This window comes from Manihot esculenta, chromosome 1, assembly GCF_001659605.2.
Source record: "Manihot esculenta cultivar AM560-2 chromosome 1, M.esculenta_v8, whole genome shotgun sequence".
Lineage (NCBI taxonomy): Eukaryota > Viridiplantae > Streptophyta > Magnoliopsida > Malpighiales > Euphorbiaceae > Manihot > Manihot esculenta.
This window is the reverse complement of record NC_035161.2, coordinates 42,971,406-42,997,950: the sequence shown is the minus strand read 5'-3', so window position 1 is coordinate 42,997,950 and position 26,545 is coordinate 42,971,406. Positions and strand designations below refer to the sequence as shown.

At 35.4% G+C, this 26,545-nt stretch overlaps 1 protein-coding gene across 7 annotated transcripts; it reads left to right on the top strand.

Moving 5' to 3' along the window:
- Positions 1-393: 393 nt before the first annotated feature.
- On the top strand, positions 394-25,627 carry LOC110617007 (NAD-dependent malic enzyme 62 kDa isoform, mitochondrial). Of its 7 annotated transcripts, XM_021759583.2 has the most exons (14): positions 394-4,164; positions 4,442-4,545; positions 4,642-4,725; positions 12,267-12,373; positions 17,669-17,780; positions 18,021-18,134; positions 18,295-18,360; positions 18,489-18,561; positions 18,663-18,749; positions 18,948-19,002; positions 19,099-19,170; positions 24,795-24,857; positions 24,963-25,077; positions 25,266-25,627. In XM_021759583.2, exons 2-14 carry the CDS (start codon positions 4,504-4,506, stop codon positions 25,338-25,340), a joined length of 1,065 nt encoding a protein of 354 aa, XP_021615275.1. In that variant the 5' UTR covers positions 394-4,164; positions 4,442-4,503; the 3' UTR covers positions 25,341-25,627. The 7 variants fall into 7 exon arrangements, with proteins under 7 accessions (XP_021615275.1, XP_043806103.1, XP_021615283.1 ...); XM_043950168.1 differs by lacking the exons at positions 394-4,164; positions 12,267-12,373 and adding an exon at positions 12,936-13,018 and having other exon boundaries at positions 4,230-4,545; XM_021759591.2 differs by lacking the exon at positions 394-4,164 and having other exon boundaries at positions 4,231-4,545; positions 25,159-25,300.
- Positions 25,628-26,545: the final 918 nt, after the last annotated feature.

The window sequence follows — 26,545 nt, the reverse complement described above, 5'->3', positions numbered from 1 at the left end:
CTGAACCCTAAACCCTAAACCCTAAACCCTAAACCCTAAACCCTAAACCCTAAACCCTGAACCCTAAACCCTAAACCCTAAACCCTAAACCCTAAACCCTAAACCCTGAACCCTAAACCCTAAACCCTAAACCCTAAACCCTAAACCCTAAACCCTAAACCCTAAACCCTAAACCCTAAACCCTAAACCCTAAACCCTAAACCCTAAACCCTAAACCCTAAACCCTAAACCCTAAACCCTAAACCCTAAACCCTAAACCCTAAACCCTAAACCCTAAACCCTAAACCCTAAACCCTAAACCCTAAACCCTAAACCCTAAACCCTAAACCCTAAACCCTAAACCCTAAACCCTAAACCCTAAACCCTAAACCCTAAACCCTAAACCCTAACATTCTGCCATGTATTTCTGAACAATTTTCATCATTCCGGGCCAATATAATTTTCCTGCAATTCTCCGATATGTTCTAAAAGCACAGGAGTGTCCTCCTAAGAGAAGAGTTATGGAATTTTGCAATAGTCGTAGAATACAAGAAGAGTCAATCCATTGAGGAGAAGATAGTAAATTTAATTCCATATCTTCATGTTCCCGAGATAAAGTGTTTGCTGTAGAATTTGAAGAGCTAGGTTTATATATTATGGAGAAATCATACCCCAACAACTTGATTGCACATTTTCCATATGTTGGAGTAGTAATATGCTGATCCAAAAGATACTTCAAGCTGCTTTGATGAGTGAAAACCAGAAATTTTTTACCTAATAAATAAGGCCGCTAATGGTGTACAGCTAAGACTAGGGCCATCATCTCGCTTTCATATGTGGATTGAACTTGAGAACGAGATGAGAGAGCTTTGCTAAAATATGCAATTGACTTGTGCTCTTGCATCAAAACAGTGTGTCAATTCCTAACCTAGAAGCATCGCGTTCCAATTTCCAACATAAATTTTTTGGAAAAATTTGGAATTGCAAGAACAGGAGAAGTAGTCAAAGCTTGCTTTAGCTTTTCAAAGGCTGGTTGAGTCTCGAATGTCCATGCTATCTTCCTTGACCTTCTTTCTTGAGCAGCTAAGTTAAGGGTTTGGCAAGCAAGCACCCCATAATTTCTGATAAACCATCGGTAATAGCCAGTTAATCCCAAAAACCCTCTTACTACCCTTAATGACTTCGACGTAGGTCAATTTAGAACATCATAAACCTTTGAAGGATCCATAGCCACTCCTGCGGCTAAACAACGTGTCCTAAGTATTCGATCATATTCCTATCAAATGAGCATTTCTACCTGTTGATGAAAAATTGGTTGTTCAACATTAGCTGTAGGATAGTTTTTAAATGGAATAAATGCTTTGACCATATTTTACTATAAATAAGAATGTCGTCGAAGAAAACAACAAATTGTTGAGGGTAAGGTCGAAATAGATCATTCATTATAGATGCTTTCATTGGAAAGATATATCAGAGACGCAATAAGCCCACAACAGGAGGGAATTCATGCACTGATTAAGCTCTCGACAAGGAAGGAAACATGAAATGGCAATTATCATGGCAATCACCTTCAATTCAGGATTTCATTATGTTGTCCAACAATTACTCTAATTATTCTGATTGTAATTAGTGGGCAATTATTATGTAATTGAATTCTATTTTCTTATTGTAATTTCTCTTATATAAAGAGATTATTTACGTCAATAAAGCAAGCTATATTTCAAACACATAATCTGAAAAGTCTGATTTTGTCTCTCCTAACAAGTCTCGAGGTTCAAGGGCTCCCTCATAAGAGCTCTACGTTTCAGCAATCATAGGTTCATCAAGAAAAGGTCGAAATAGAAATAAGGGGCTGATTCTTAAAGAAGACTTTGTGATTTATCGACTTGTGACACGATCCCTTACTCAAGAACACAATAATTCGGTATCAGAGCCAACTGTCATGGGAGATTGGCTTGATTATAAGGCTTAATTATAGAAGGTTACTAATTAGGAGGATCAGATCTTTGGAATCCTAATTAGGTTGGATTATAAGGCTTGATTATAGGAATTTTATTCTCATTGTAAATATTCCTTTTAGGTTGATTCTTTGTATATAAATACCCAAATCTTGTAAAGGTCAATTTAATTGGAATAGAATCAAAATTTTCTCCCAAAAATTCTTCACTCAGCATATTCCTCAGCCCTTGTCTTGTTGTTTCTGAATCGTTTCCTATAATAGACCCTTAGCGGAATGGCTTGCGGCTTGGGTTCATAATCTGATCTATAACACTGGGAATGCAAGTATTATGAAAAAAGATTATTCCTAAAGTTGAATCAAGTAGTTTCGATGGCATTGACCCTAGGATATGGATTAGCAAGTGTCTCAAATTTTTCCAAGTTTGTGGAGTTCCAAAAGATAAAATGGTGGGAATTGCTGTACATGGTGTATAGGCAGAAGCAGGGGAAATAAAAACCCATCTTGGAAATATTGTGAAGAAGCTTTATGTAAAAGATTTGGGGGCCAAGGGATCGAGGATATTGTAGAAGAATTTATGAAATTGAGGCAAAAGGGCAGTCTAGATGAATATCAAGACAGATTTGAGAATCTCAGGGTTAGAATGGAAGAGTGCCACCTGAGTTATGGGAATCCTACTTTCTTTCAGGATGGAGGGATGAAATAAGGCTAATGATTAGGATGTTGAGGCCTACTGATTTAGCTCATGCTTTTGAGGTAGTAAAGTTGCAAGAAATGCTGCTACTGAATATCAGCAAGGGCATTTAGGGTCTGTTTGACATTATTGTTGGCTGGTTTTTTAAATATACTATTTAGAAAATATTGAAAGAGAATTTAAAATTATTTTTGATATAATTTAGTCATAAAAATACTAAAACAACAAAACAGTTTTTCACAACAACCGTTTTTCAATGACATTAAACTTGTGATTTTTTTAAAAGCACTTTTATGGCTTCCAAACTCAATGCCAAACGTGCTCTCATACTGCCAGAAACCTTTATTTTCAAACAAAACCTGTCACCAGCAATTATAACATTTACTGGACCATTTAAAACATCACAACTGCATTAGAATCTTCCTTCTGTGACTAAACATCCAAATGATAGCACCTCAGCTAGTAAGACAGCTATCCTAGCTGTTGAATCAGCCAATTCTAACCAAAGCTCTTCTGTTACTCAACTTGCAATCAAACCTTCCCAACCAATCAGTAATCTGAACATGAGGTGACACAAACCTTGTTTCAGATGTGGAGAAAGGTATTTCTCTGGCCACCAATGCAAGCAAAAGTTTGTCATATTAATACAGACTGAGAACTAGGATGGAGAGGGGATAGTGGAGGAAGGAGCTGAAGTGGAAAAGAATGATGAGAGGCTGGAAGGAGAGCAAGACATCACTGTGTCAAGGACAGCAAGCTCATGATTTTGGTGGATAGTGGAATTACAGACAGTTTCATTATTGAGAAGTGGCCAAGGCACTGAACTTACCGGTTATTCAAGTTATTGTGGCTATAGTTTCAGTGGCAGATGGAAGGAAATTGTCTTGTTCTTTTGTTTGCTTGTACTTAAAATGGAAGATAGATGGGCCATAAATTCCCCTTTCCTATAAGAATTCTGGACCTAGCGATGGTTTGATGTTATTTTAGGAGGGATTGGATGAAGAGTTTCAATCACATCCTTTTTTATTTTCAGAATCTACAAGTAACCTTGTAGAAGGGAGAGGTTCCAGTCACTTAGGAGCAGCACCTGACTAGTAACAAAGAGGAAGGGACTTCTGGTAGTGTGTTTGCCCTGTAAAAAGGTAATGTTGCTTCTGAATTCAGCAACATGTTGACAAATATGTTGGACTATTTGAAGAGCGTAGAGCCTTGCTTCCTTTTTGGTCCCATAATCACACCATGCCTTATTACCTTGGACCAAGACTTTATTCAAGCTCAATTTCCTGAATTTCAACATTCTTGGGGACAAGAATGCCCTCAAGGAAAGGGAATTGTTATATGTTACAGAAAGAAGTATGGGAATAATAAGTGTAGTGTAAACAGATGTGTGGATAAGTCAATAAAGGTTGCCTCTAGTGTTGGAGGAGAACTCTGAGAATCAGTTAGGCAGTTGTAATTGCTCTAGCAGGCGGGAAAGAGGGAATAGAAGGAGGCAACAATTCTTGCATTCATTATCCTACATTCAAGAATCAAAGCAAGTCTTCTCTCTCTCCTAACTCTCTTCTCCCTAGTTCCTCTCTCTCTCTCTCTCTCTCTCTCTCTCTCTCTCTCTGCTCTATAATTCTCTATTCTTCTTCTAAATTCTCTTCTCTTGGTCCTTGACCTAACACAAGGACTTTAGAGAATAGGAGCCTTAAACAGATTCTTGTACTCTGACATGTCTATCATTGCAACTTCTATTAGTAGCATATGCTTGATAAGTTAATTTATTCCCCTTGACGAGAAGATTGCCATTTTATTTTTGGTGATAGATTTGGGATTGCAAGAACACCGTCTTGATGGCGACGAATATGTTGCAGTGATCGATGAATTCATGGAGGCAGTGTTTACCCGTTGGCCACATGTGATTGTGCAGGTAATCCACATTGTTATGTGTCTAGTCAACTAATATATTAATGAACTCTCTCTGTCGGCACTTCTGTTGAGATACTAAGATACTAGGTTTATTCAGTTTGAGGATTTTCAAAGCAAGTGGGCATTCAAGCTATTGCAGCGATACAGGAATACCTACAGAATGTTCAATGATGATGTCCAGGTATTTGAGTTTTTCTACTTCTTTGACTGTGATAGGCCTTGTATGGCAGCTAATTGATAAGATTGCGCAGAAATATATATATATATATATATATAGAGAGAGAGAGAGAGAGTATATAATAAATTATTTTGGTATTAGTAATATGGAAATAGAATATTAATATTGGTACTAGTAATATATAATAATATTTATTATTTATTATATAGATTATTCTATTACATAGTATATATAATTTATAAATTTATATATTGTTTTTTTTATTACTTAATATTATTATTTAATTATATATTCATTTAATTGTTATTTGATTATTTATACATTAAGTTAATTATATATTATTTATAATTTTAATAATTTAAATATTATAATTTTTATTTATGGATTAATTTTATTTATATATATTAAGAAATTAATATTAATATTCTATACGTTATTATATATAGATATAATTTATTACCATTGTATTTTATATATTTTAACCTAACTAAAGAAATTAATATTCAGATAAAAATATATAAATTACAGTTGGTGATACATTATATGTATATATGTATATGTATATTAGAAGGCATTGTCTTGCCTCTTATCTCTTTCCTAAGGCAATAGGAGAGGAGACTCTGTCGTCTTAGTGTTACCTCTCGCCTTGATAATACTGTTTATATTTCAGTTTCATCGGCCAAATCTGCACAGCCACATTTCTTTACTTTAGAGGCTGCAGTCTAAATGTTAGTGCAGCCTAGCCAATTAGGTTACACATGTGTGAGAGTAAATTGGGGAGAAAATCTCTGCTGTCTTTTCTTTAATTGAATAAAAGCTACTGAATTACAAGTTAATACTTTATAGTGTTTTAATTCTCCTAATTAAATAGGAATGGAATTCTATAAATTAGGAAGAGAGAAATCAAAACAGAGAAATCTGGCATACTGATGAAGAAAGCTAATTACGGGGACAATCAAAACAGAGAAATTACAATTTTATTTCTCCCTAGCAGAACATACTCTGCCCCTCCCAAGCTAAAATAGCTGGAATACAAAATACAAGACAGTAGAATGAATCCCTTGCCCCGTTTCTTATTCTATAAATAGCTGGAATCACATGGTCCTAGCCTTTCCGTTGGTCTCATCCCTCCCTTCCTCCTGCAAGTGCATATCACTATCGACCATAGTTTTAAATAACTCTTCTGCTCAGAAATGAAATCTTGCTCCCGTTAGACCATTTGTATCTATATACATTAGGATTCCAATTCGAATCTCTCGGTTCAAGAAAAATAAGAGGCTCGAATTTTTCCCATTATTTTCGTATTCGTTATTTCAAGGTTTTATAAGGAACTGGTACTGTTAAGGCCATTACTTTTCTTAGAAAACCTTGATATTCTTTACCATTGAAACAAGGAAAATCTAATTTGTTGAATTTTGAAATAATCCTATCTATAACAAGACAAAGAACTAGGGGTGTGCATCGGTCGGTTCGGTTCGGTACCGAATCGAATCGGCCAAAACCGATTTAACCGAATTTTTTCAAATTGTAGACCGAACCGAACCAAATAAGATAAAAAACCGAATTGAACCGAACCGAACCGAATTGGTTCGGTTTGGTTCAGTTCGAAATCGGTTTTTGATCTTTTTCTCTAATTTTATTGAATTATATTATAATTTGGGCAAGAATTGATTTGAATCTAATCCAATCAATTAATCATAAAATCCAATCAATTAATCACAAAATCCAATCAATTAATCACAAAATCCAAATTAATCAACATCTTCTAACCTAATATACTTAATCAAATATAATAGTTAAATTATAAAATAATTCATAACAGCATCAAAATATAACAGTAAGTAATTTACCACGATTGTGCAAGGGAGAGATGCGAGCGACGGCCATCAGGGAGAGATTCAAGCCGCGAGCGACAGCCGTGAGAGAGAGACGCAAGCCGCGAGCGATGGCCGCGACCACGATTGTGTAAGGGAGAGATGTGAGTGACGGCCATCAGGAAGAGATTCAAGCCGCGAGCGACAGCCGTGAGAGAGAGACGCGAAGGATGGAGAGAAGAGACTCTGGCTTTGGCGAGTGGGTGGGTGGGTGGCTGCGGGACTGGCGACTGGGTGGATGGGTGGCTATGGCTGCGGCACTGAAGACGCGAAGGATGGAGAGAAGAGACTCTGGCTGGCTTTGGCGAGTGGGTGGGTGGGTGGCTGCGGGACTGGCTACTGGGTGGGTGGATGGCCGTGGCTGCGGGACTGAACTGAAGGACGAGAACGGAGAAGGGACGAGAATGGTGAGGAGTCTCGCGGCCGTCTGAGACTGAGGTTTGAGAGAGAGGTTTGAGAGAGAGGGAGGTAGGTGGGACTTGGGAAATGCCGATTGCAAAGTGAAAGTGATATAATAATCTATAAAAAAACGCAGCGTTTAAAGCTAATTCGGTCGGTTCGGTTCGGTTCGACCGAATTATTTTGTCTCCAAAACCGAACCGAACCGATCAACCCGAAATTTTTAAAAATTAAAACCGAACCGAACCGATTTTATTTTAAAACCGAACCAAATTATTAAATTAAATCGGTTCGGTCGGTTATTTCGGTTCTAACCGAAAAATGCTCACCCCTACAAAGAACAATTGGGCAATTTTGTATATATTCTCTATTGAAACAAGTGTTTATGTATAGATTACAAGGTTTTGTTAAGGCAACTTCTAAGAATTCTCTATCAATCAATTACTATATCTATGATTATGTAATTTCCTATGATTATGTAATTTTCTTTAATTATGTATAGGTTATGTTCACGCTTTCACACTCTCCTTCAAGTTAGAATATAGATGTTTATTATGTCCAACTTGTTACAATATTCTATTCGAGACCCATTTAAAGTTTTGATGAGTAGACCACCCAATTACTCTCATGTCTTTACATAATTGGTGGAAATTAAATTCTCTTGAATCTTCTCACAAATAAAATGGCGATCAACTTCAATATGCTTAGTCCGTTCGTGATATATTGCATTGGAAGTAATGTGAAGAGTATCTTGATTATTACGCTAAAGTTTTACAAGTAATGTAACACCCAAACCAACTTCTTTCAGCAAATGATTTATCCACAAAGTTTCACAAGTGTATTGAGCCATGACCCTATATTCTAACTCGGTACTGGATTTGGATACTACATTTTGCTTCTTACTTTTTTAAGACACTAGGTTTCCTCCAATAAACACATAGTAGCCCATAGTCTACCTTCTATCACTTTTGGATTTCGCTCAATTAGCATCTAAAAAACACTTAACTGCAGTATGCTCATGATCAGTGTAGAGTATACCGAGTCCAGATATCCCTTTTAGATAATATAGAATTTATTTTAAAAGCGGTCTAATGTTTCACTATAGGTGTAGACATAAACTGGCTTATAACGCTTACTGCAAAAGAAATAACCGGTAGAGCCATCACCGTAATGTAGCTCAGCTTTCCAATCGATCTCCTGTACCTCTTTCAATCATCGGTCTCCAACATCCTCTGTGAAACATATATTAGGAATTATTGGTGTGTTACGGGTTTTAGCTTTCAACTTTTCAATTTGTGCAAGTCAAGGACGTACTTCCTTTGAGACAGGAAAATTTTCTTACTCAAGACTTTGATTCCCAAGAATACTTAAGTTGGCCCAAGTCTTTGGCATGAAAACTTGCGTGCAAGAAAGATTTGAGAGGAGATTCCTGCATTATTATATAAAGATTTCTTCAAACGACAAACTTTCTTATACACCTCTTTTCGGAGGTCACCATGTAAAAATGCATTCTTGATATCTAACTGGTGTTGAGGCCAATGCTGAGAAGCAGCTAGGGAGGTGAACAAGCGAACTAAGGTCATTTTGGCCACAGGAGAAAAAGTATCAAAATAAACAACCATAGGCTTGTGCGTAGCCTTTAGTGATAAGACGGGCTTTAAACATTGCATTACGCCATTCAGAATGGATCAAGGCCTTTTAAAGTGTCTTACGTAAAGAAGACAATTACGGAGGTACTTAATTAAATTAATTGATATATGTCCGAGGAAACCTTTGCACGCCTCCGGAAAGGGTGGACAATTAGCTAGAGCTGCAGTGGATACTTTGCAATAATAAGGTGAAACCTCTATCAAAAATAGAATTGACTACGGATTCGAGCTTCCAACTTTTTGATCTTCCCATTCATTCTCGGTAGGTCTTTGGATTCGAGCTTGCAACTTTTCGATCTTCTCATTCATTCCCGGTAGGCCTTTCTTCTCCTAATTCTTTCCATTCTGTGAATATCAAGTTGATGATAAAATACATGGACATTCCAGTGGACATTATGCACTTGTTATAAGTTTTTTTTGAAGTAGATACCTGAATACCAAGTATGGCAGAGAAAATTATGTGAAGTACATCGAATATAAAGTATGGAAAGGTCCAGCCCTTACTACCCAACCTGAAAGCGGACAGCTAATGAAAAATACTTCGCTGACTTTGGTTTATTATAGACATTGAATCTTGTTTTAGCTGAAGTTTTATCCTTGATTAGCAAAGGGTCGGAGAAACTTTCCGTCCTAGCTATTCTATATAAAAAAAATATAAAAAATATAATATTCTATAATATATAGAATTCTAAAAAAATGGGAATGTGCTTCGAACGAATATAAGACATTGGAACAGACAACAGATCGAGGCACCCATGCATCCAAAATGTAGAGATCCCTAGATACATGTTCTTTGCCAATAATATGCTGCGTCACAATATTCTGAATGAGACAATGATAAAAAAAAAATGAGAACAATTTAGGTATTTGATAAGTTTACTCACAAAGATTAAATTAAAAGCAAGATTAGGTAAATTTAGCACAGATAATAGGGTAATGGGATTAAGTGTGACAATCTCAGAACCCTCAGGTTGACTCATCAATTATGTTAATAGGAGAAGGTTCTGTATGTGATCGAAAGCTGACAAAGTATAAAGATTATTGTCATATGATCCGTGATATTAGAATCAACGACCCATTTATGTGAAGAGCAGATAAGGTAAGTTTTACCTGTCTCAGCAATAGCAGCTATTGGAGTTGACCCTTTCGACTTATGTTTTGTAATTTTGGTAGGTATTGGCATGATTTCAGTAATATGGTTCTTATTATCAAAAGTCATTTCAATCAAAACTTAGCACAGAACACAAATTTACTTTACATAATGCTTCAAGAAACGAAATTCCCAACCTTAAAAAGCTTAAACACGTATCAGGAATGGAGGATTTAGAAGCTGCTCAGTCACAACAAAAGAGAAACCCAATTACAGCAGCATTTGACGATAGATTTGCTGCTGGGGATTGGCCAGAAACCATGGGGCAACCTCAGAACAAGAACTGGAGTCTCGCCGAAAGCGCCACGTTCCTCCATGCAGCCGCGCATGACCAACAGATTCGAACCCTCAAACGACGCATGAGAGCCACTCGCCGAGAAGATGACCACCGGTCTTCAGGGAATGGCTGGAAACACGCTTGCGCCTCTTAGGAAGTCGGAGGTGGGACCAAATGGACACCGGATTCCAATGACTCAATCAAACAGTTTCTCTCTACTGAGAAACTAAAGAATAGAGGACCTTTAAATCCAAATGCTCTGATACCATGTAACACGAAAAGAAACAATTGGGCAATTTTATATATATTATTTATTTGTTGTCCAACATAGAAGATTTCTAATTAGGAGGATTCAGATCTTTGGACTCCAAATTAGATTTGATTATAGAGATTTTATTTTTATTGTAAATATTTCTAAATTAGGTGATTTTTTGTGTATAAATACTCAAATCTTATAAAGATCAATTCAATTGAAATAGAATTAAAAATTCCTCCTAAAATTTTTTGTGGTATAAGAGCTTTTGCCTAATTTAGGGTTCCAATTTAATTTTGCTTTCAAAATTCTAAGCAACCATATTTGGTATTCACCTATCTAGACCCATTTTTCTTCATCACCACCTATCCCATTGGAGTTACAGCCCCTTCGTCAGTCGTTTGATAGCCTTCGGTGACCGAGATCTTGATGCGTGAGCTTGTTTTCGGCGTAGATTTTCACACTCGAACCTTGTTGCTGCCTCTGGACCTCCCTTTTCGGCCTGTTCCTGCTGTTTCTTGTTGGATTTGGCGTTGATTGGGTGTTTTGTGTTCTACTTCTGGCACTAAATCAGGCTTCAATAATTGGGAACTACAATGACATTTTGCAATCTTGTGATTTCCTGGACTACCACAACTTAATCAGCTATTCTGTGAAGTTGCTCACTGATTATCCTGATGGTTAATATAATCCTAATGGCATACCTAATCAATTTATGCCACCTCTCATATTATGGAATTATTTGCAATTGTTTTTGGATCAATTTCAGTATTTGAAGAGTGCCAGAATTCATGGAAAGCCATTGTGATAGATGCGTTTAACTTCCAGCTGTTTGGGTATTCCTTTACTTTGTTACTGCTCTCTATTATGGCAGAAGCAAAAAGATTCTTTGCTAAGAAGGGTGTTGATTGGGTAGTTGTTTTAGTTCGGTGTAATTTTTTTTCCATTGTTGTAGTTGCTTTGTTGTTGTTTTCTAACATGTAGTCTCTTGATGGTGCTCCATGGATTATTGATTCTGATGCTAATAGATACATGACGGGCTCCTCTAAACATTTCCTTAATTACCTTTTGTGTCTACAAAAGGATATAGTCACAAAGCATCGACAACGCTTGGAAAGAAAAATTGACGGAAACAAAAGTTCATGCTCTGGCATAGAGGCGTGTGGGGCTCACACTCAAGATCTAGCACTGGAATTTGGGGAAAAGTTGGCGACACTCCAGCGACTCTATTGGTGGCGGCGGTGAGGCAAGTGGAGGTCTCTAGGTGCAGCAATACCAATTCAAGGAGTTAGGGTTTCAAAAAAAATTTGAAATTGATTTAAATTGAAACGATAAAATCATGTTTGGGACTCTGATACCATGAAGATTTTTGAGAAATTCCAAGTTTTATTGATTCTTAATGTCAATTACATAGAATGTAGTTTGGCAGACATAGTGAGGTATTGCAACAATTTTTATAGAAATTTTGATGGTAGGTTAGCATGAAACCTTGGAAGGCTCCAGATTTGGATGGATTGCATGCATAAAGGCATTTAGATAATTTTAAGAGCACAAATTTGAAAAATGCTATTTTCTGAAATAAACGTCTAAGTTTTATTTTATTAAATATTTTAACCATTTCATAGTCTCTCGAATGCTTTAGGATCAACATCATCATTTTCATCATAGGGCTTATCATTGCCTTTTCAAAGCATACAATCTATACCTTGGGAAGTTCTTGATTCCAAATTTCATTAGGTTCATGGTACGCATGCAAAACAAAAGGAAATAAAGTTAATCAGGGCCTGTTGTCCCTTTGTTGTACATCCAAGCGTAGCCTTCCTTTAGTATTCTACTTTAATATGATTTTATTGTCTTTTTATTGTCCTTTTCTCTTTTAATTTCTTTCCTTTAAACATTCAAACACCTTTTTGTTAGTTTGTTTTCCCTGCTAAGTGTACAGGGTACAGCAGGGGTTGCAATTGCTGGCCTTTTAGGAGCTGTAAGAGCACAAGGCAGGCCAATGATTGATTTTCCAAAGCAAAAGATTGTTGTTGCTGGTGCTGGAAGGTTAGTTGACTGATGCATTCCTAGGTTCCCAGAACTCATAGACATAAGGAAACAGAACATATGTTTGTCTATTGTCTTTTCTAAAACTCTTATAAGCACGACAATAATTGATTTTCATAATTTAGCCAAGCACTAAATTAAGTCATATATTGCCATGTTATCTCTCTTGATTATTCCTTGATTCTTTGCTGGTAAGTAGGCTATAGTCATGTATGTAATTATGTAATAGGGTCTCCTGTAATAATGCGATGATCTTCTTTGCATTTGCCAATATATTATATATCTTTGTTGTGAAATACACAACCTGTAAATGATTGTATGTAAAGGTAGAGGAAACTAATTATAGGTGATTGATTTTGGTTTCCATACAAAGATCTTGTAATCTGTATAAATACCCACGTATTCTGAGACTAACGTACAACAACTATTTCCTACAAATTTGTCCTTTTTTTAAGAAATTGTTCCTCTTTTGTATCACCATTCTGGTGATTGGTTTGTCTCACCGCCCCTTAAGAAGGTGCACAATAGCTTTTTCAGCCATTCTTTTGTGTTTTTGCTCTAGTCCCGCATGTCAGCGCATACAGGCATGTTCCACGTCCAGCGATCTTCCTCCTTTTCCAATGTTCTTGAACAACAGGTGCCAAGGTATCACATCTTTCTATTATTTTAACAATTGTACGATCGGTCCTTATTCTAATGATCAATAGAGTAATAAGAAACACTAGTCACATAGAACAATATAAATATAAAAAGATAATAAAAAAATAATAGAATCAATTAAATCTCACAATCAATTGAACTGAAACTTCAATTATCCTTCAATAGAAAAGGGCATTTAGTCATACATGTTCATAACTAAAATACAACAAGAAAAGAGTGTTTTCAGCCTCTCAAAATTAGTTCAGAGAAAAATATGATATTGTACATTAAAGTATCATCTTTATATAGTACTAAAAATTCTAGTTGAATCTAAATACTAGTAACGAAAATAGGATGGGAAGGTTTTTTCCAAAAGAGTCGAGTCTGATATATATTGACAGATGAAGATGTTTTGATCGTGTATCATATTTGAAATTGGACTCAACATTAAAACTACACAAATATGCAAATTATCAAAAGGAGTGAATGAAATAAACAGACAGAGTATCCATAGAGAATTGTGGTTGCATTGCTAGTTAAAACAGAGTTGCACAATGAGTCCAATACAATACTATTTAAAGTTCCTCTTTCTCACAAACTAAGCAACTTCTCAGAAATCAACTCAAATTCAGATAGTCAATAACTTTAGCAAAGAAAGTAAGAGAAAAAGTGAAGAAAAACCAAGCTGCAAGCTCAGTCCCCAGGAATGTAATCCCATGCAACAAACCCGGCAAAGTCCCTGCCCTTATCTTCAATGGAGAGAATGAGAAATTATGAGGTTAAAAGATACCCTCCCCTCCCCTCCCCCGCTTTCCATTCGCTCCTCTTTACAGTTTGGAATGGAATCTCATGCTGTAGCCAAAATAAATTCAATCCAAGTTTTACTGTCATTGGTTGTACATTGTAATTGGCCTCTATACCAACTAGACGTGAAGAATGTCATCTTAAATGTGGGAAGAAGTGTTTATGGAGTTCAAATATTTTCTTTGTGAAATGAAGATCCCTTTTTTGACCTGGCGAAACAAGTCTATTAAGATGTAAAGCAGCTGAGACAATTATAGATGCCGATTTAAAGCTAGAACCAGCCAAGCTTGAAGAAGTAATCAATAGAGACCAATTGCAAAGATTGGTTGGAAGGCTAAAATATCTCTCACATACACTTCTTGATATAGCTTTTTGCAGTTGGTCAATTCATGCATTCTGCAAGACCAGAGCACTTTGATGTTGTATATAGAATTATGATGTACTTGAAGGGAAGTAAAGGTCTATTGTTTGAGAATCATTGACCCTTAAGATGGAAGTATATACTGATGCAAATTGGTCTGGAAGTGTAACATATAGAAGGTCATGCAAATTGGTCTGGAAGTGTAACAGATAGAAGGTCAACCTCTTGTTATTGTGACTTTGCTGGAGGAAACTTGGTTTCTTGGCGCAACAAGAAATGAAATGTAGTCATGCGGAGGATAGACCGAAGCATGTTGAAGTTGACAAATATTTTATGATGGAAAAGTTGAAGAGTGAACAAATTTGTATGCCTTGTATTCGTTCCTGTGAACAAATTGCAGACGTAGTCACTAAGGGACATCCAAAGAGACAATTTGAAATTTTAGAAGATATATTCAAGCCAACTTGAGGGGGAGTTTTGGAGGATATTTCAAATTGAATAATTTGCTGCGATATGACTATGATTGCTAGCTGTTGTAATTATATTGATTTCGTAATTATAGGGATTTTTTCATAGTTGTACATTGTTTAGGAGATTTATCAATTCCTAGAAATTAGGAGCAAATTATTCCCTATTTTCTTCTGTGTAAATCCTATAAATACCTACTTTGTATATCAATATAACAGAATCATACAACTCTGATTCCAATATAGCCAACTTAAAATTCATTTTAGGTGGTTTAATGAAAGGGTAATTTATAACAAAGTCCCTAAGGTTTCACAAAATCCACAATTTAGTCCCTATCATTTTAATACTAAACAATTTATTTCCTAAGTTTTCATTTTATTAATAAAATAGTCTTTCTGTTAAAATTCACGGTTAAACCAAATAATTTAGTCTTTCGGATTTCACTTTTATAACAGTTTAATTCGTTTAATTTTAATGATTGTAACAATTTAGTCCTTATAGTTTTAATATTTGTAACAATTTAGTCCTTTTAATTTGAGTTGACTTTTAATGGAAATGACCAAACTACCCTTTTGGTATATATGTTTAATGTAAAACAACATAGTCCTTAAGTTTTAATTAAATCTACAATAAAGTCTTTATAATTTTTCAAATTAATTCTTGTATTTTATAATTATTTAGGGACAAAATCTTAAAATCGATCCCTACATATTTAATTATTTATAAATAGTTCTTCTCTTTTACAATTGAATCTCTATAGTATATTTTGAAATAAGCTATTTTAATTTTATAAATTAATTTCTAAATAATTATAATATTTAGAAATAAGCTTCATATTTTATATAAATTGATCCTTTAATATTATAGTTATTTGTCAAAAGCCTTTATATTTTTATAAATTAATTTTTAAATATTATAAACATTTACAAATAAACCCTTATGGTTTAAGAATATTGAAAATCAAACTAAATTGAGAAAGAGGTATAATTAAGAGTGAACATTCAGTCGATTCGGTTTTGAATTGAAATTAAAAAACCAAAAAATTAAAATCATAAAAAAAAATACAATCGAAATTAGAGAATAACCGAATCAAATCAAATCAAATCAGTTTGATTTAGTTCGATTCTAAAAAGCAATAACCGCAATTAAAGGTGCAGCATGCATGCTTCATCCTTTTCCCCCCAATTCTGTGGCTAAATCAAGTGCAAAATTACTCAAAATTCAACAATTTCATCAACAATTTCTTTAATTACAAAAATAAAAATAACTAATTACAATTATAATAATCATTTTTCACAAAAAGAAACAAAAAAAACCTAAACACAAATCTTTTGTGCAGTGGCTATACAGATCAAGAAATATTATCAAAATAGAAAAAAATTAACAAAGATATAAACAAAAATACAAAATCAGTTAAAGTTGCATGATGTTGCTACTGAGATGAACCTGTAGACTATCTAGGAGAGATTTCTTTTTCTTCGGAGCAGTGGACCATCCACAAGCACACAAAATCAATTTCTTCTTCTTTGTTGCAGGGAGAGCTATAGATGATACAACACTAATTCGTTTGTTGTGACGAGCATGCACGCAGCAGCGAGGAGAGACAAAGTGGCAGTGAGGAGGAATGGTGAGCAGCAACAAGCACGGGCAGCGAGCAGCATTTTCTTAGCGATGCCTGTCTCTTTGCACAAGCTATCTCCTTCGCATGGGCTGTCTTGTGTGAGTGTGAAGAAAAAGAAGAAGAAGAAATTGAAGATGAATGATAAGGATGATGGCTTGAAGTGAGGGAGAAGAGAAAGGATAAGAAGAAGAGCAAAAGGTGGTTGGCTGTAGAAATTAGTTGATAGGTAGGGTTTCTTTAAGTTGCTTATATATATGGGGCGGTTCGGTTCAGTTTTCCCATTGATTTCAATTATTTAACTCAATCAAACCAAAAATCAAACTTTTAAAAAATCAATAACCGAACCAAATTGAATAGACTAAATAACTGACTATTTAGGGACACTCAATTGTAAATACAAGGACTATTTGTAAATAATTAATACTTAAGGGTCAAATTTAATATTGTCCCTAAATAATTATAAAATATAAGTGTTAAATTTCACGTCGATTTGGGATAGGAGTAATGTGTCCCTTATAAGGGCTTTGGACACTTCTCCTTTTGGAGCTAACTTTTAGCTAATTTTTGGAGTGAGTTAGGCCTAACCCAAATTTAACATAGTATCAAAACCTCTCATAAATATGTCACGCTCCAATGTAGTTCTGAGCGTGAGTGGGTGCGTTGAATTCCACATCAGTTTGGATAGGGTAATGTGCACCTTATAAGAGTTTTAGACACTCCTCCCCTTGAGCTAGCTTTTAGAGTGAATTAGGTTTGACTCAAATTTAATATAATTAGGTGATATGATTAGGTTATAATTAGGGAATTGGTTTGTTTTATTTATTGTATATTCTTGTAAATAATTGTGTCATCACTATTATCAGAACCTACCCATCGATGTTGGGCCTCCCATAAATATATCATGTTACAGTATAGTCCGGTGTGGAGTGTGTTGAATCCCACATCAGTTTGGAATAGGGGTAATGTGCCCTTATAAAGGTTTTAGGCACTTCTCCCCCTAAAGCTAGCTTTTGAAGTGAGTCAGGTCTGGCCGAAATTTAACAATAGGTATCAATTTGAAAAATTATAGAGAGTTTTATTGTAAATTTAATTAAACCTTAGGAACTATGTTTTTTTACATTAAAAATATATACTAAAAGATAGTTTGGTCATTTTCATTACAATAATTTTTTAAATATCAAGGATTAAATTGTAGGATTTTAAAAATACAAGGACTAAAGTAGACATTTCATTAAACTAAAGGGACTAAAATGCAGTTTACCCTTCATTTTATGTTGTGTTTAAAAATAAATTATAGGCTTTCCTCTTTATCCAGTTGCAGGAATTTGAGGAATGATAAGTAGCAATTGCATGTTTGGAACAGTACATTTTGGTCTGTTGCTTACTCTTTGCGCATCTGCAGTGCTGGAATAGGGGTCCTTAATGCCGCAAGGAAAACAATGGCCAGGATGTTGGGAAATAATGAATCTGCTTTCGAAAGTGCACGGAGTCAGTTCTGGGTAGTTGATGCCAAGGTGAGAACATGCTGTCCTAAAATTAGATATGTAATGTGCAAATCCTATTCTCAGACTCCATTTTCTCTTTCTTATATGCTTGCCTTTTAGGACCTCAATGCTGTATTTCTGTTAAATGTGTCTTCTTGGTCTCATGTTGAAGTTGGATCTGTTATATTTTGCAAGCTTGTCATAATGTGTATATTTCCAGCGCCCCTTTCCCTCCTAAATGCAATGATTGAATCATTGTTCTCTATCCAGGGTCTGATCACAGAGGAACGTCAAAATATTGACCCAGAAGCCCTGCCATTTGCAAGGAAGATCAAAGAAGCTAATCGTCAAGGATTAAGGGAGGGTGCAAGCCTTGTAGAAGTGGTTAGTGTTAACATCGCTTTATTAGAATGTAATGTTATATCTATATTTCTTTAAAGAAAAGAAGTAGATGAGTTTCTTGATTTAAAAATATATTTTTCTTGTCATGGAAGTACTCGGGATGAATTATTTATTCTTGTCTGTTTTAATTTATGCTATTCAGGTACGGGAAGTGAAGCCTGACGTTCTTCTTGGATTATCTGCAGTTGGAGGATTGTTCTCAAATGAGGTATTGAATGGATATTGAAAAGATAATGATTTCATTTCAAAATAATTTTATGACAAACTTCTGGGAAGGTTAATTTTTTTTACATTGTTCTTTGTGCAAACATGATATTATGCGTATATTATTGTTAGGTATTAGAGGCCTTCAAAGGGTCAACTTCAACTAGACCAGCAATTTTTGCCATGTCAAACCCTACAAAAAACGGTAGGACTTCTGTTGTCATTCCCTTTGCTTTAGTAGAAAGAATGTCTGATATGAAGTGTTATTTTTCTTTCTTTCTTTTTGTTTTCTTCCCCTTCTAACAGCTGAATGCACTCCTGAGGAAGCATTTTCAATTGTTGGTGACAATATTATATTTGCAAGCGGAAGTCCTTTCAATGATGTGGATCTTGGTACATATTTATGGTTTATTGGACTTAATTTAACCTATGATTATTCTTCAAATCTATGAAGATTAGTGCCTTTTTTTATTTAATCTGCTGCTTGATTGAAATCTTTAGCTTTATTTTCAACTTGTGATGGATAGTAATAGGAGTTTATTTTAGGAACACTGTAATCAGAAGATATATATTAATTTTCCAATGCCACAGGAAATGGTCATGTTGGCCACTGTAACCAGGGAAACAACATGTATCTTTTTCCAGGGTTAGTTTATTCAATTAAATTTCACCAGGAAATTTAACATAGAAATTTCTTTTGTCCCTCTTGTCTTTTCATCTATGCATTCATGTGTCCTTGCAGTATTGGGCTTGGGACACTTCTCTCTGGCGCTAGGATCGTCTCTGATGGCATGCTTCAGGCTGCAGCTGAATGGTATTTTTTTTCCCATATCCTTTCTGAACTGCTGGCAATTGTTATTTGTTTAGCTAGCCATGAGGTAACCAGGGATCTGAATGTAGAGCCTCTAAAAGAATTTGTGCCACTAATTATCTTTGCACTTATGAAACAATTGTCCATCACTTAAAAGTTGTTTTTGTAGTAGAATCCAACTATGGAATTCAAATAACTAAAAGACATCACTATTAACATCATGACATCATGAGTAACAATTAAAACATCTATCTACTACAAATTAGTCCTATAATTATGTTATCCATACAGGATAACTAAATAATCACAGGTTATCTATACAGGAAAACTCATATGCTATATGCACTTGAGCTATACTTTGCTTCGTACTGTTCTAAGATACTAGGTTTGCTCCAACAAACGTGCAGTAACCTGTAATGACTTGTGGATCCAGCCCAATCTGCATCTAAAAAGCACTCAATACGAGTGTGTACATGACACTATATGGTATACCGAAATCAGGAGTTCTTTTTAAGTAATTGTAGAAAGATAATATTTAGTGTATTTTACAATAGAAATTACAATCTATTTATACATGAGAGACTGTATTTAAACAGAAAAGAAAATCAAGCCTATGATTATACAATCCCTTTGATTAAGCAATTGATCCATCTATCAATATTTACTTTCTATACTTTTTATAACCTGTAACATTTTCCCTCAAGTTGGAGTATAAATGTTAATCATGCCCAACTTGTTACGTACACAATCAACTCGAGTACCATTTAGAGCGTTAGTGAAGATATCTCCTAGTTGTTCTCCAGGTCGGATATGTCCTGTTGATGTTATCTTTTGTTAGACCTTTTAACAAATAAAATGACAATCAATCTCGATTTGTTTAGTCCTCTCATGAAATACTGGATTGGAGGCAATGTGGATAGCTGCTTGATTATCACACTACAACTTAGCAGGCACCGAATTTATGAACCCAATTTCTTCCAATAGTTGACGTACCCACAAGACTTCACAAACGACTTGTGTCATGGCTCGATATTCAGATTCAGCACTCTAACGGGGTTACCTCCCACAAAAACACAATATCCAGTAGTCAACCTTCGAGCCTGCCCAATCAGCATCAGAAAAGTATTCAATATTTGAGTGCCCATGGTTATCATAAAATAGGCATCGCCCTAAGGCCCTTTTAAGGTAACAAAGAATTTGTTCCAGAGCATCCCACTGGGCAACAGTAAGGGAGGACATAAACTGACTTACCACACTCACTAAATATGCAATATCAAAACGAGTTATCATCAAATAATGTAGCTTGCCAACTAATCTTCTATACCTTTCAGGATCAGCAAATAGCTCACTGTCTTCTGTGGTAAGTTGAAGGTTAGAGGTCATTGGTGCACTACAAGGCTTAGCACCCAATTTTCCTGTTTCTGCCAACAAATCAAGAATATATTTTCTTTGAGATAAGAAGATGCCTTACTTACACCGCATAACTTCGATTCCTAAGAAATATTTCAAGGAGCCTAAATCCTTTGTATGAAACTGTGTTTTAAGAAATTATTGTAGAGATGTGATGCTAGCAACGTCACTTCCTGTGATAACGATATATAACGATATCATCCACATATACTACAAGTAGAATTACTCCACTATCAGAATTTCTATTAAACACTAAGTGATCACACTTACTCATCTTCATTCCAAACTGTTGGACCACCTCACTAAATCTGCCAAATTATGTCCGAGGACGCTGTTTCAAGCCATAAAGGGATTTTCAAAGTCTCCAAACCTTGCCTGACCCCCCCTAAGCAACAAAACTAGGTGGTTGCTCAATATAAACCTCCTCCTGAAGATCACCGTGAAGAAAAGTATTTTTAATATCCAGTTGATGCAAAAGCCAATTATGTGTAGCTGCCAAGGAAATAAACAATCGAACAAATGCGAGCTTGGCAACTGGGAAGAATGTATCAGAATAGTCAACTCTATAAGTTTGTGCATAACCTTTGGCCACTAAATGGGCCTTGAGGCGAGCAATAGATCCATCAGGGTTTTCTTTCACTGCAAACACCCATTTGCATTCAATAGCATGCTTTCCTGGGGGCAAAGACATCAATTCCCAAGTACCATTAGCGTCAAGGGCCATCATTTCCTCTTCAATTGCAGCACGCCAACCAGGATTGGACAAAGTCTCAATAACGGTTTTGGAAATTGAAATATAATCTAAAGCAGTGACAAAATAACGAGAAGAAGAGGATAATTGATCATAAGAGACACAAGATGAATTAGGATAAGTGCAAGTATGTTTACCTTTGCGAAGAGCAATAGGCAGATTCAAATCAAACAGTGAAGGATCAATGGGAGCAGGATCTGTTGACGAAGAAGCGGGTAGCGGAGCAGAGTCAGAGTCCTCTAAGCGCCTGGAATACACATGAAAGATGGGAGGGCGACCTGGCACATGAGTGGAAGGTGTAAGAGTAGTCTAAGGAGACAGAGAGCAAACAGTGTATAACAAGAGGTCATTTTCCTCCCTCTGGGTGTTATAAACAGATGATGGCGGAAAAAACAGAGTGGACTCAAAGAATATTACATTCGCAGACACAAGATACCGATTCAGATCAGGAGAAAAATAACAATACCCTTTCTGACGTCGAGAGTAGCCAAGGAAGACACATTTGAGTAATTTGGGATCCAATTTAGTAACCTGTGGACGAACATCATGAACAAAACAAGTACACCCAAAGATACGTGGCTCAATAGGAAACAAAGATTTAGTGGGAAACAAAATGTTATAAGGGATATCACCATGAAGGTTTAAGGAAGACATGCGATTGATCAAAAAATAAGCAATTGATACAGCATCAGCCCAAAAACATTTAGATACTTTCATTTGGAATAAGAAGGCTCTGGCTACTTTAAGAAGATGTCGATTTTTTCTTTCGGCAATCCTATTTTGTGAAGGAGTGTCAATACAAGAGGACCCTTTTTAACAAATAAGATTGAAATTCCTTAGAAAGATACTCTTTAGCATTATCACTTTGCAATATACGAATGGGAATATTGAATTGGGTTTGGATTTCAGCATAAAACGCACAAAAGATAGAAAATACTTCTGAATGACTCTTCATTAAAAATAACCAAGTAGTATGAGAGAAATCATCAACAAAAGTAATAAAGTACTTAAAGCCAAACTTAGACACAGTAGGACAAGGGTCCCAAACATCTAAATGTACTAACTCAAAAGGGGACGAAGCCCGTTTATTGACTCGAGACGCTGTAGGTAAACGATGATGTTTAGCAAATTGACAAGACTCATAATCTAAAATAGACAAAGAATGAAACATTGGATATAACTTCTTTAAAGTCGAGAGAGAAGGATGCTCCAAACGACAATGAATATCAAAAGGTGTTAAACGCGTGGAACATGCAAGTGATTTAAGTAGTTGCTGATCCAAGACGTAAAGACCCTCTGACTCACGCCCTCTACTAATAATCTATTTCGTCGAAAGATCCTAAAAAATACAGTGATTAGGAAAGAATGAGATACAATAATTTAATGCACGAGTGAGTTTACTGACGGAAAGCAAATTAAACGCGAACTTAGGGAGACATAACATAGAGGATGCATGAGACTCAAGATTTAGTGTCATCAGCAAGAGTAACATAAGAAGGCGATCCATGAGACTCAAGATTGGACAAAAGGGTAGAATTACCTGACATATGATTGGTAGCACCAAAATCAATAACCCATTTGGAGGATGAAGACACAAGACATGTAGTAGAGAATTGTAATAATAGAGGAGGAATTAGAGGATTTCAAAGATGCCTGGTATTGGGTGAATTGTGCATACTCATCTACAGATATCAAAATCCCCTTATCTGAGGGGGCCTTAAATGCCATATGTGCCATTTGTGTGCGCTGATTCTTATTCTGTAGTTTTTGATATGTCTTCTTAGTATGTCCAGGTTTGCGGCAGTAATAACAAATGATTCCTCCTAAGTCAGAAGTAGAACATGTTTCCCCAGAACACTGAGATCCTTTACCACCATTAAAACCTCCCTTTTGCCCACCTCTGTTATTCTGTCGGCCACTGTCATTGTGGCTAACAAGGGCACTAGCGGGGTGTGAAGGAATTAGAGACTCTGTACGCAACACCCTGGTGAATACATCATGTAACGATGATATTTCAGAGTCAGAAAGAATCTAAGATTTAACTAAAGAATCTGAGATTTAGCTGTCTCAAACTCTAGAAGGAGACCTATAAGAAAGCTCATAACAGCCATTTGCTCTCGTTGAGTTTGTTGAGTTTTCACATTTGTACTAAAAGGCATCAATACATTAAGTTCTTTGTAAACTCTTTTAAAATCCATAAAATAGAATGTCAAAGTTCTATCATTTTTCTCAACTCGGTAAAACGCCTTACACACATCATAAATACGAGAAATATTTCCTTTGCCAAAATATAGAAATTTCAAATACTCCATTAACTCTTTAACAAATTCACACTCATTAGTAAGACTAATCACCTCACTATGAATAGAATTTTGGATCCACAGAAACAATCGAGCATCATCCCTCATTCAATCTCTACGAGTTTCATCAGTTGGAGGATTCTTGGTAAAATGATCATCCATTTCAATAGTTCGTAAATAAATACGGATAGTCTTACTCCAATCCAAAAAATTAGATTCATTTAATTTGTGTTCCGTGATTTTAGTCATCACAGGAATCACATCAATTACGGTGGTTTTAACTTCAGTCATAAGGACAACCAATCCAAAGCAATAAAATTAAATACAGAATCAAAAATAAATAATATCCGGTGAACAGTGCCCAAATATGAACAGTATCAAAACACCTCCACCCAACACCTGAACAGTCAAACAAACCTCAGATCTGACAAGGGGATGGTGCGGAGACTCTGGCAATGGTGACCGAAGCAGGGACGCGTCTTCACACGTCAGTTACTTTTTAATATCGATGCTAAATAGCAAATGGACATTCTGCTCATACATTTTCTTGAACTCCATAAAGTAGAGTGATTTTTTCTCCTTTTTCAACACGCCAAAAGGCTTGGCACACATCATGAATTGAAGATACATTTCTTTTGCTAGAATACAAAAATTCCAGATAATAAACTCTTTCACCGTTCACAGTTATCAACTAAACCAGCCACCTCACTATTAATTTTCAAAAATAAAGTACATTGCTTAGTTTTAGTCGCGTGTGAGCCTCACTTGCTAGCTGCCCAGTCACTGTTCTTCAGGGAATGGCCAAAAACTCACCTGCACCCCTATCTAGGATGGCTGTGAGACAAGGCAATCAACAGAAAAGGTAGTTCAAAGCTGATCAATTTCCTCAGTAAGGAAATCCAAAAAATCAAAGACACCAAAACGATCATAAAGGCTTTGATATCATGTAATAGAACAAGAAGAGAGAATAACTTCTGTGTTTATGAACAGTAGAGGTATATATATAGATTACAAGAGCTCTCATATGGAAAGAGAATAAATCCTATAATTATGCTTATCTATTCATGGTATGTAAATAATACAGGCTGTGTACATACTATAACATTGTTAAACAGTATTGCTTCATTATTGATTTCATTTGTTTGACCCAAAACTGAAATTTACAGCTTGGCTGCATATATGACAGAAGATGAGGTTCTGCAAGGGATCATATACCCTTCAACGTCTAGGTACATATTTGTCTTCCACGACTGTTGACTGTCTCAGGAGTTTGAAATATTATATAATCTACAAGGATCATGCATGATGTCCCTGACCTCAAAACATTTTTGCAGAATACGAAATATAACAGAGCAGGTAGCTGCAGCTGTGGTGAAGGAAGCCATAAAAGAGGATCTTGCGGAAGGATATCGCGAGATGGATGCTCGAGAGCTTCAAAAACTTAACGAGGTTTGTTTTCTTTCACTCATAAATGCCATTTTGAAGATGGAATTGGTATGACTTAAGCTTGAAGTCAGCCCCTCAATACAGTTGAATACAACAAAATGGATCTAAATAATATTCATCTAATTAGATGGATTAATTATTCGGACACATTCTTGAAGATGCTGAATGTGACAATTGCATGCGACATGCAGGAGGAAATCCTAGAATTTGTGAAGAACAACATGTGGAGTCCGGAGTACCCAACATTGGTCTACAAGGAGGGCTGAATATGATTAACTTCTCTGAATATGATTAAGTTCTCTGAGCATGAAGTCTTCCCATTATATGTTGTCATGGTTCCACCGTGTTGTTGAATATGATTAAGTTCTCTGATAGTTGGCATCAGTAGGTTCGTTTCAAGTTTAGATATTCTTTGTCATGGGTACAGGGTCTGTAGATCTTAAATGTGTATACAACCCCCTTTCCAACTTAGTGATTCTGTTTATGCGTAAATTCAGGCAGCCTACTTAATGTAATATTATCAAAAAATTAAACTATATTAGGTTATGATTTATTTGGTTTGTAGCAAAATTATAGGAACTTTATTTTTCATAAAAAATACTGCCATACCTTTGGTGATTGGGTTACTGATTTCTTTTTAACTCATGAACTTAAAATGTTTTTTTAAACAGTCGACATAAATAACATTTAAAAAAAAAAAGAAAAAGAAAAGCAAAACCACTAATCTCGATTCTCAACTTTTTGTCAAATGTTTTATGGACCGGGTCCTTCATATGTAATAATTCGTAGTAAAAATTAATGATATGGTATGAATTAATTGCTATATTTCTTCGTGCGATACAACCAAAAAAATGATATATATAAACATAAAATTTAAAATTTTAATTTTCAATGAAAACATAAAAAACTTATAAATATTCCTTATGATATATGTTATATTAAAAGGAATATTATTAGTAAAAATATGTTATATACTTTAAACACGTGTTTTAAAATCTTACAAGGTGCAGGCCTAACAAAAATTTTTCGATTAAGACTTAAACACAATTCTAAAATTGAAAAACCCAAGCCTCTTACAATCAAACTCAATCACACTGCTAAGCATAATAAATTGGGCAAACTCGATTTGGAAAAATAAAAATAAAAAAGCAAGCCCGCGCCGCTCATAGGAGAGGTCTACCATCATAAGGAAAATTAGAAGAGTTTTGCCTGAAGAAAATGTCGTGAGTGTTACCGAAATGGCCAATTGAGGCTCATCTGAAGTAAAGGAATTACCTATAAAAAAAAAATTAACTCAACAACATATGAAAAGTAAACAACATAAAAGAGAAAAAAGGATAAACAAGATAGCTATATATAGCTCTCAAAAAAATAAGTGCAACCATTAAAATTACTAAAATCAAAAATATCTACTAATCCAACTTCACACCAGAAAAACTTCTCCTATTCGATGGAGTAAAGATGATAAAGG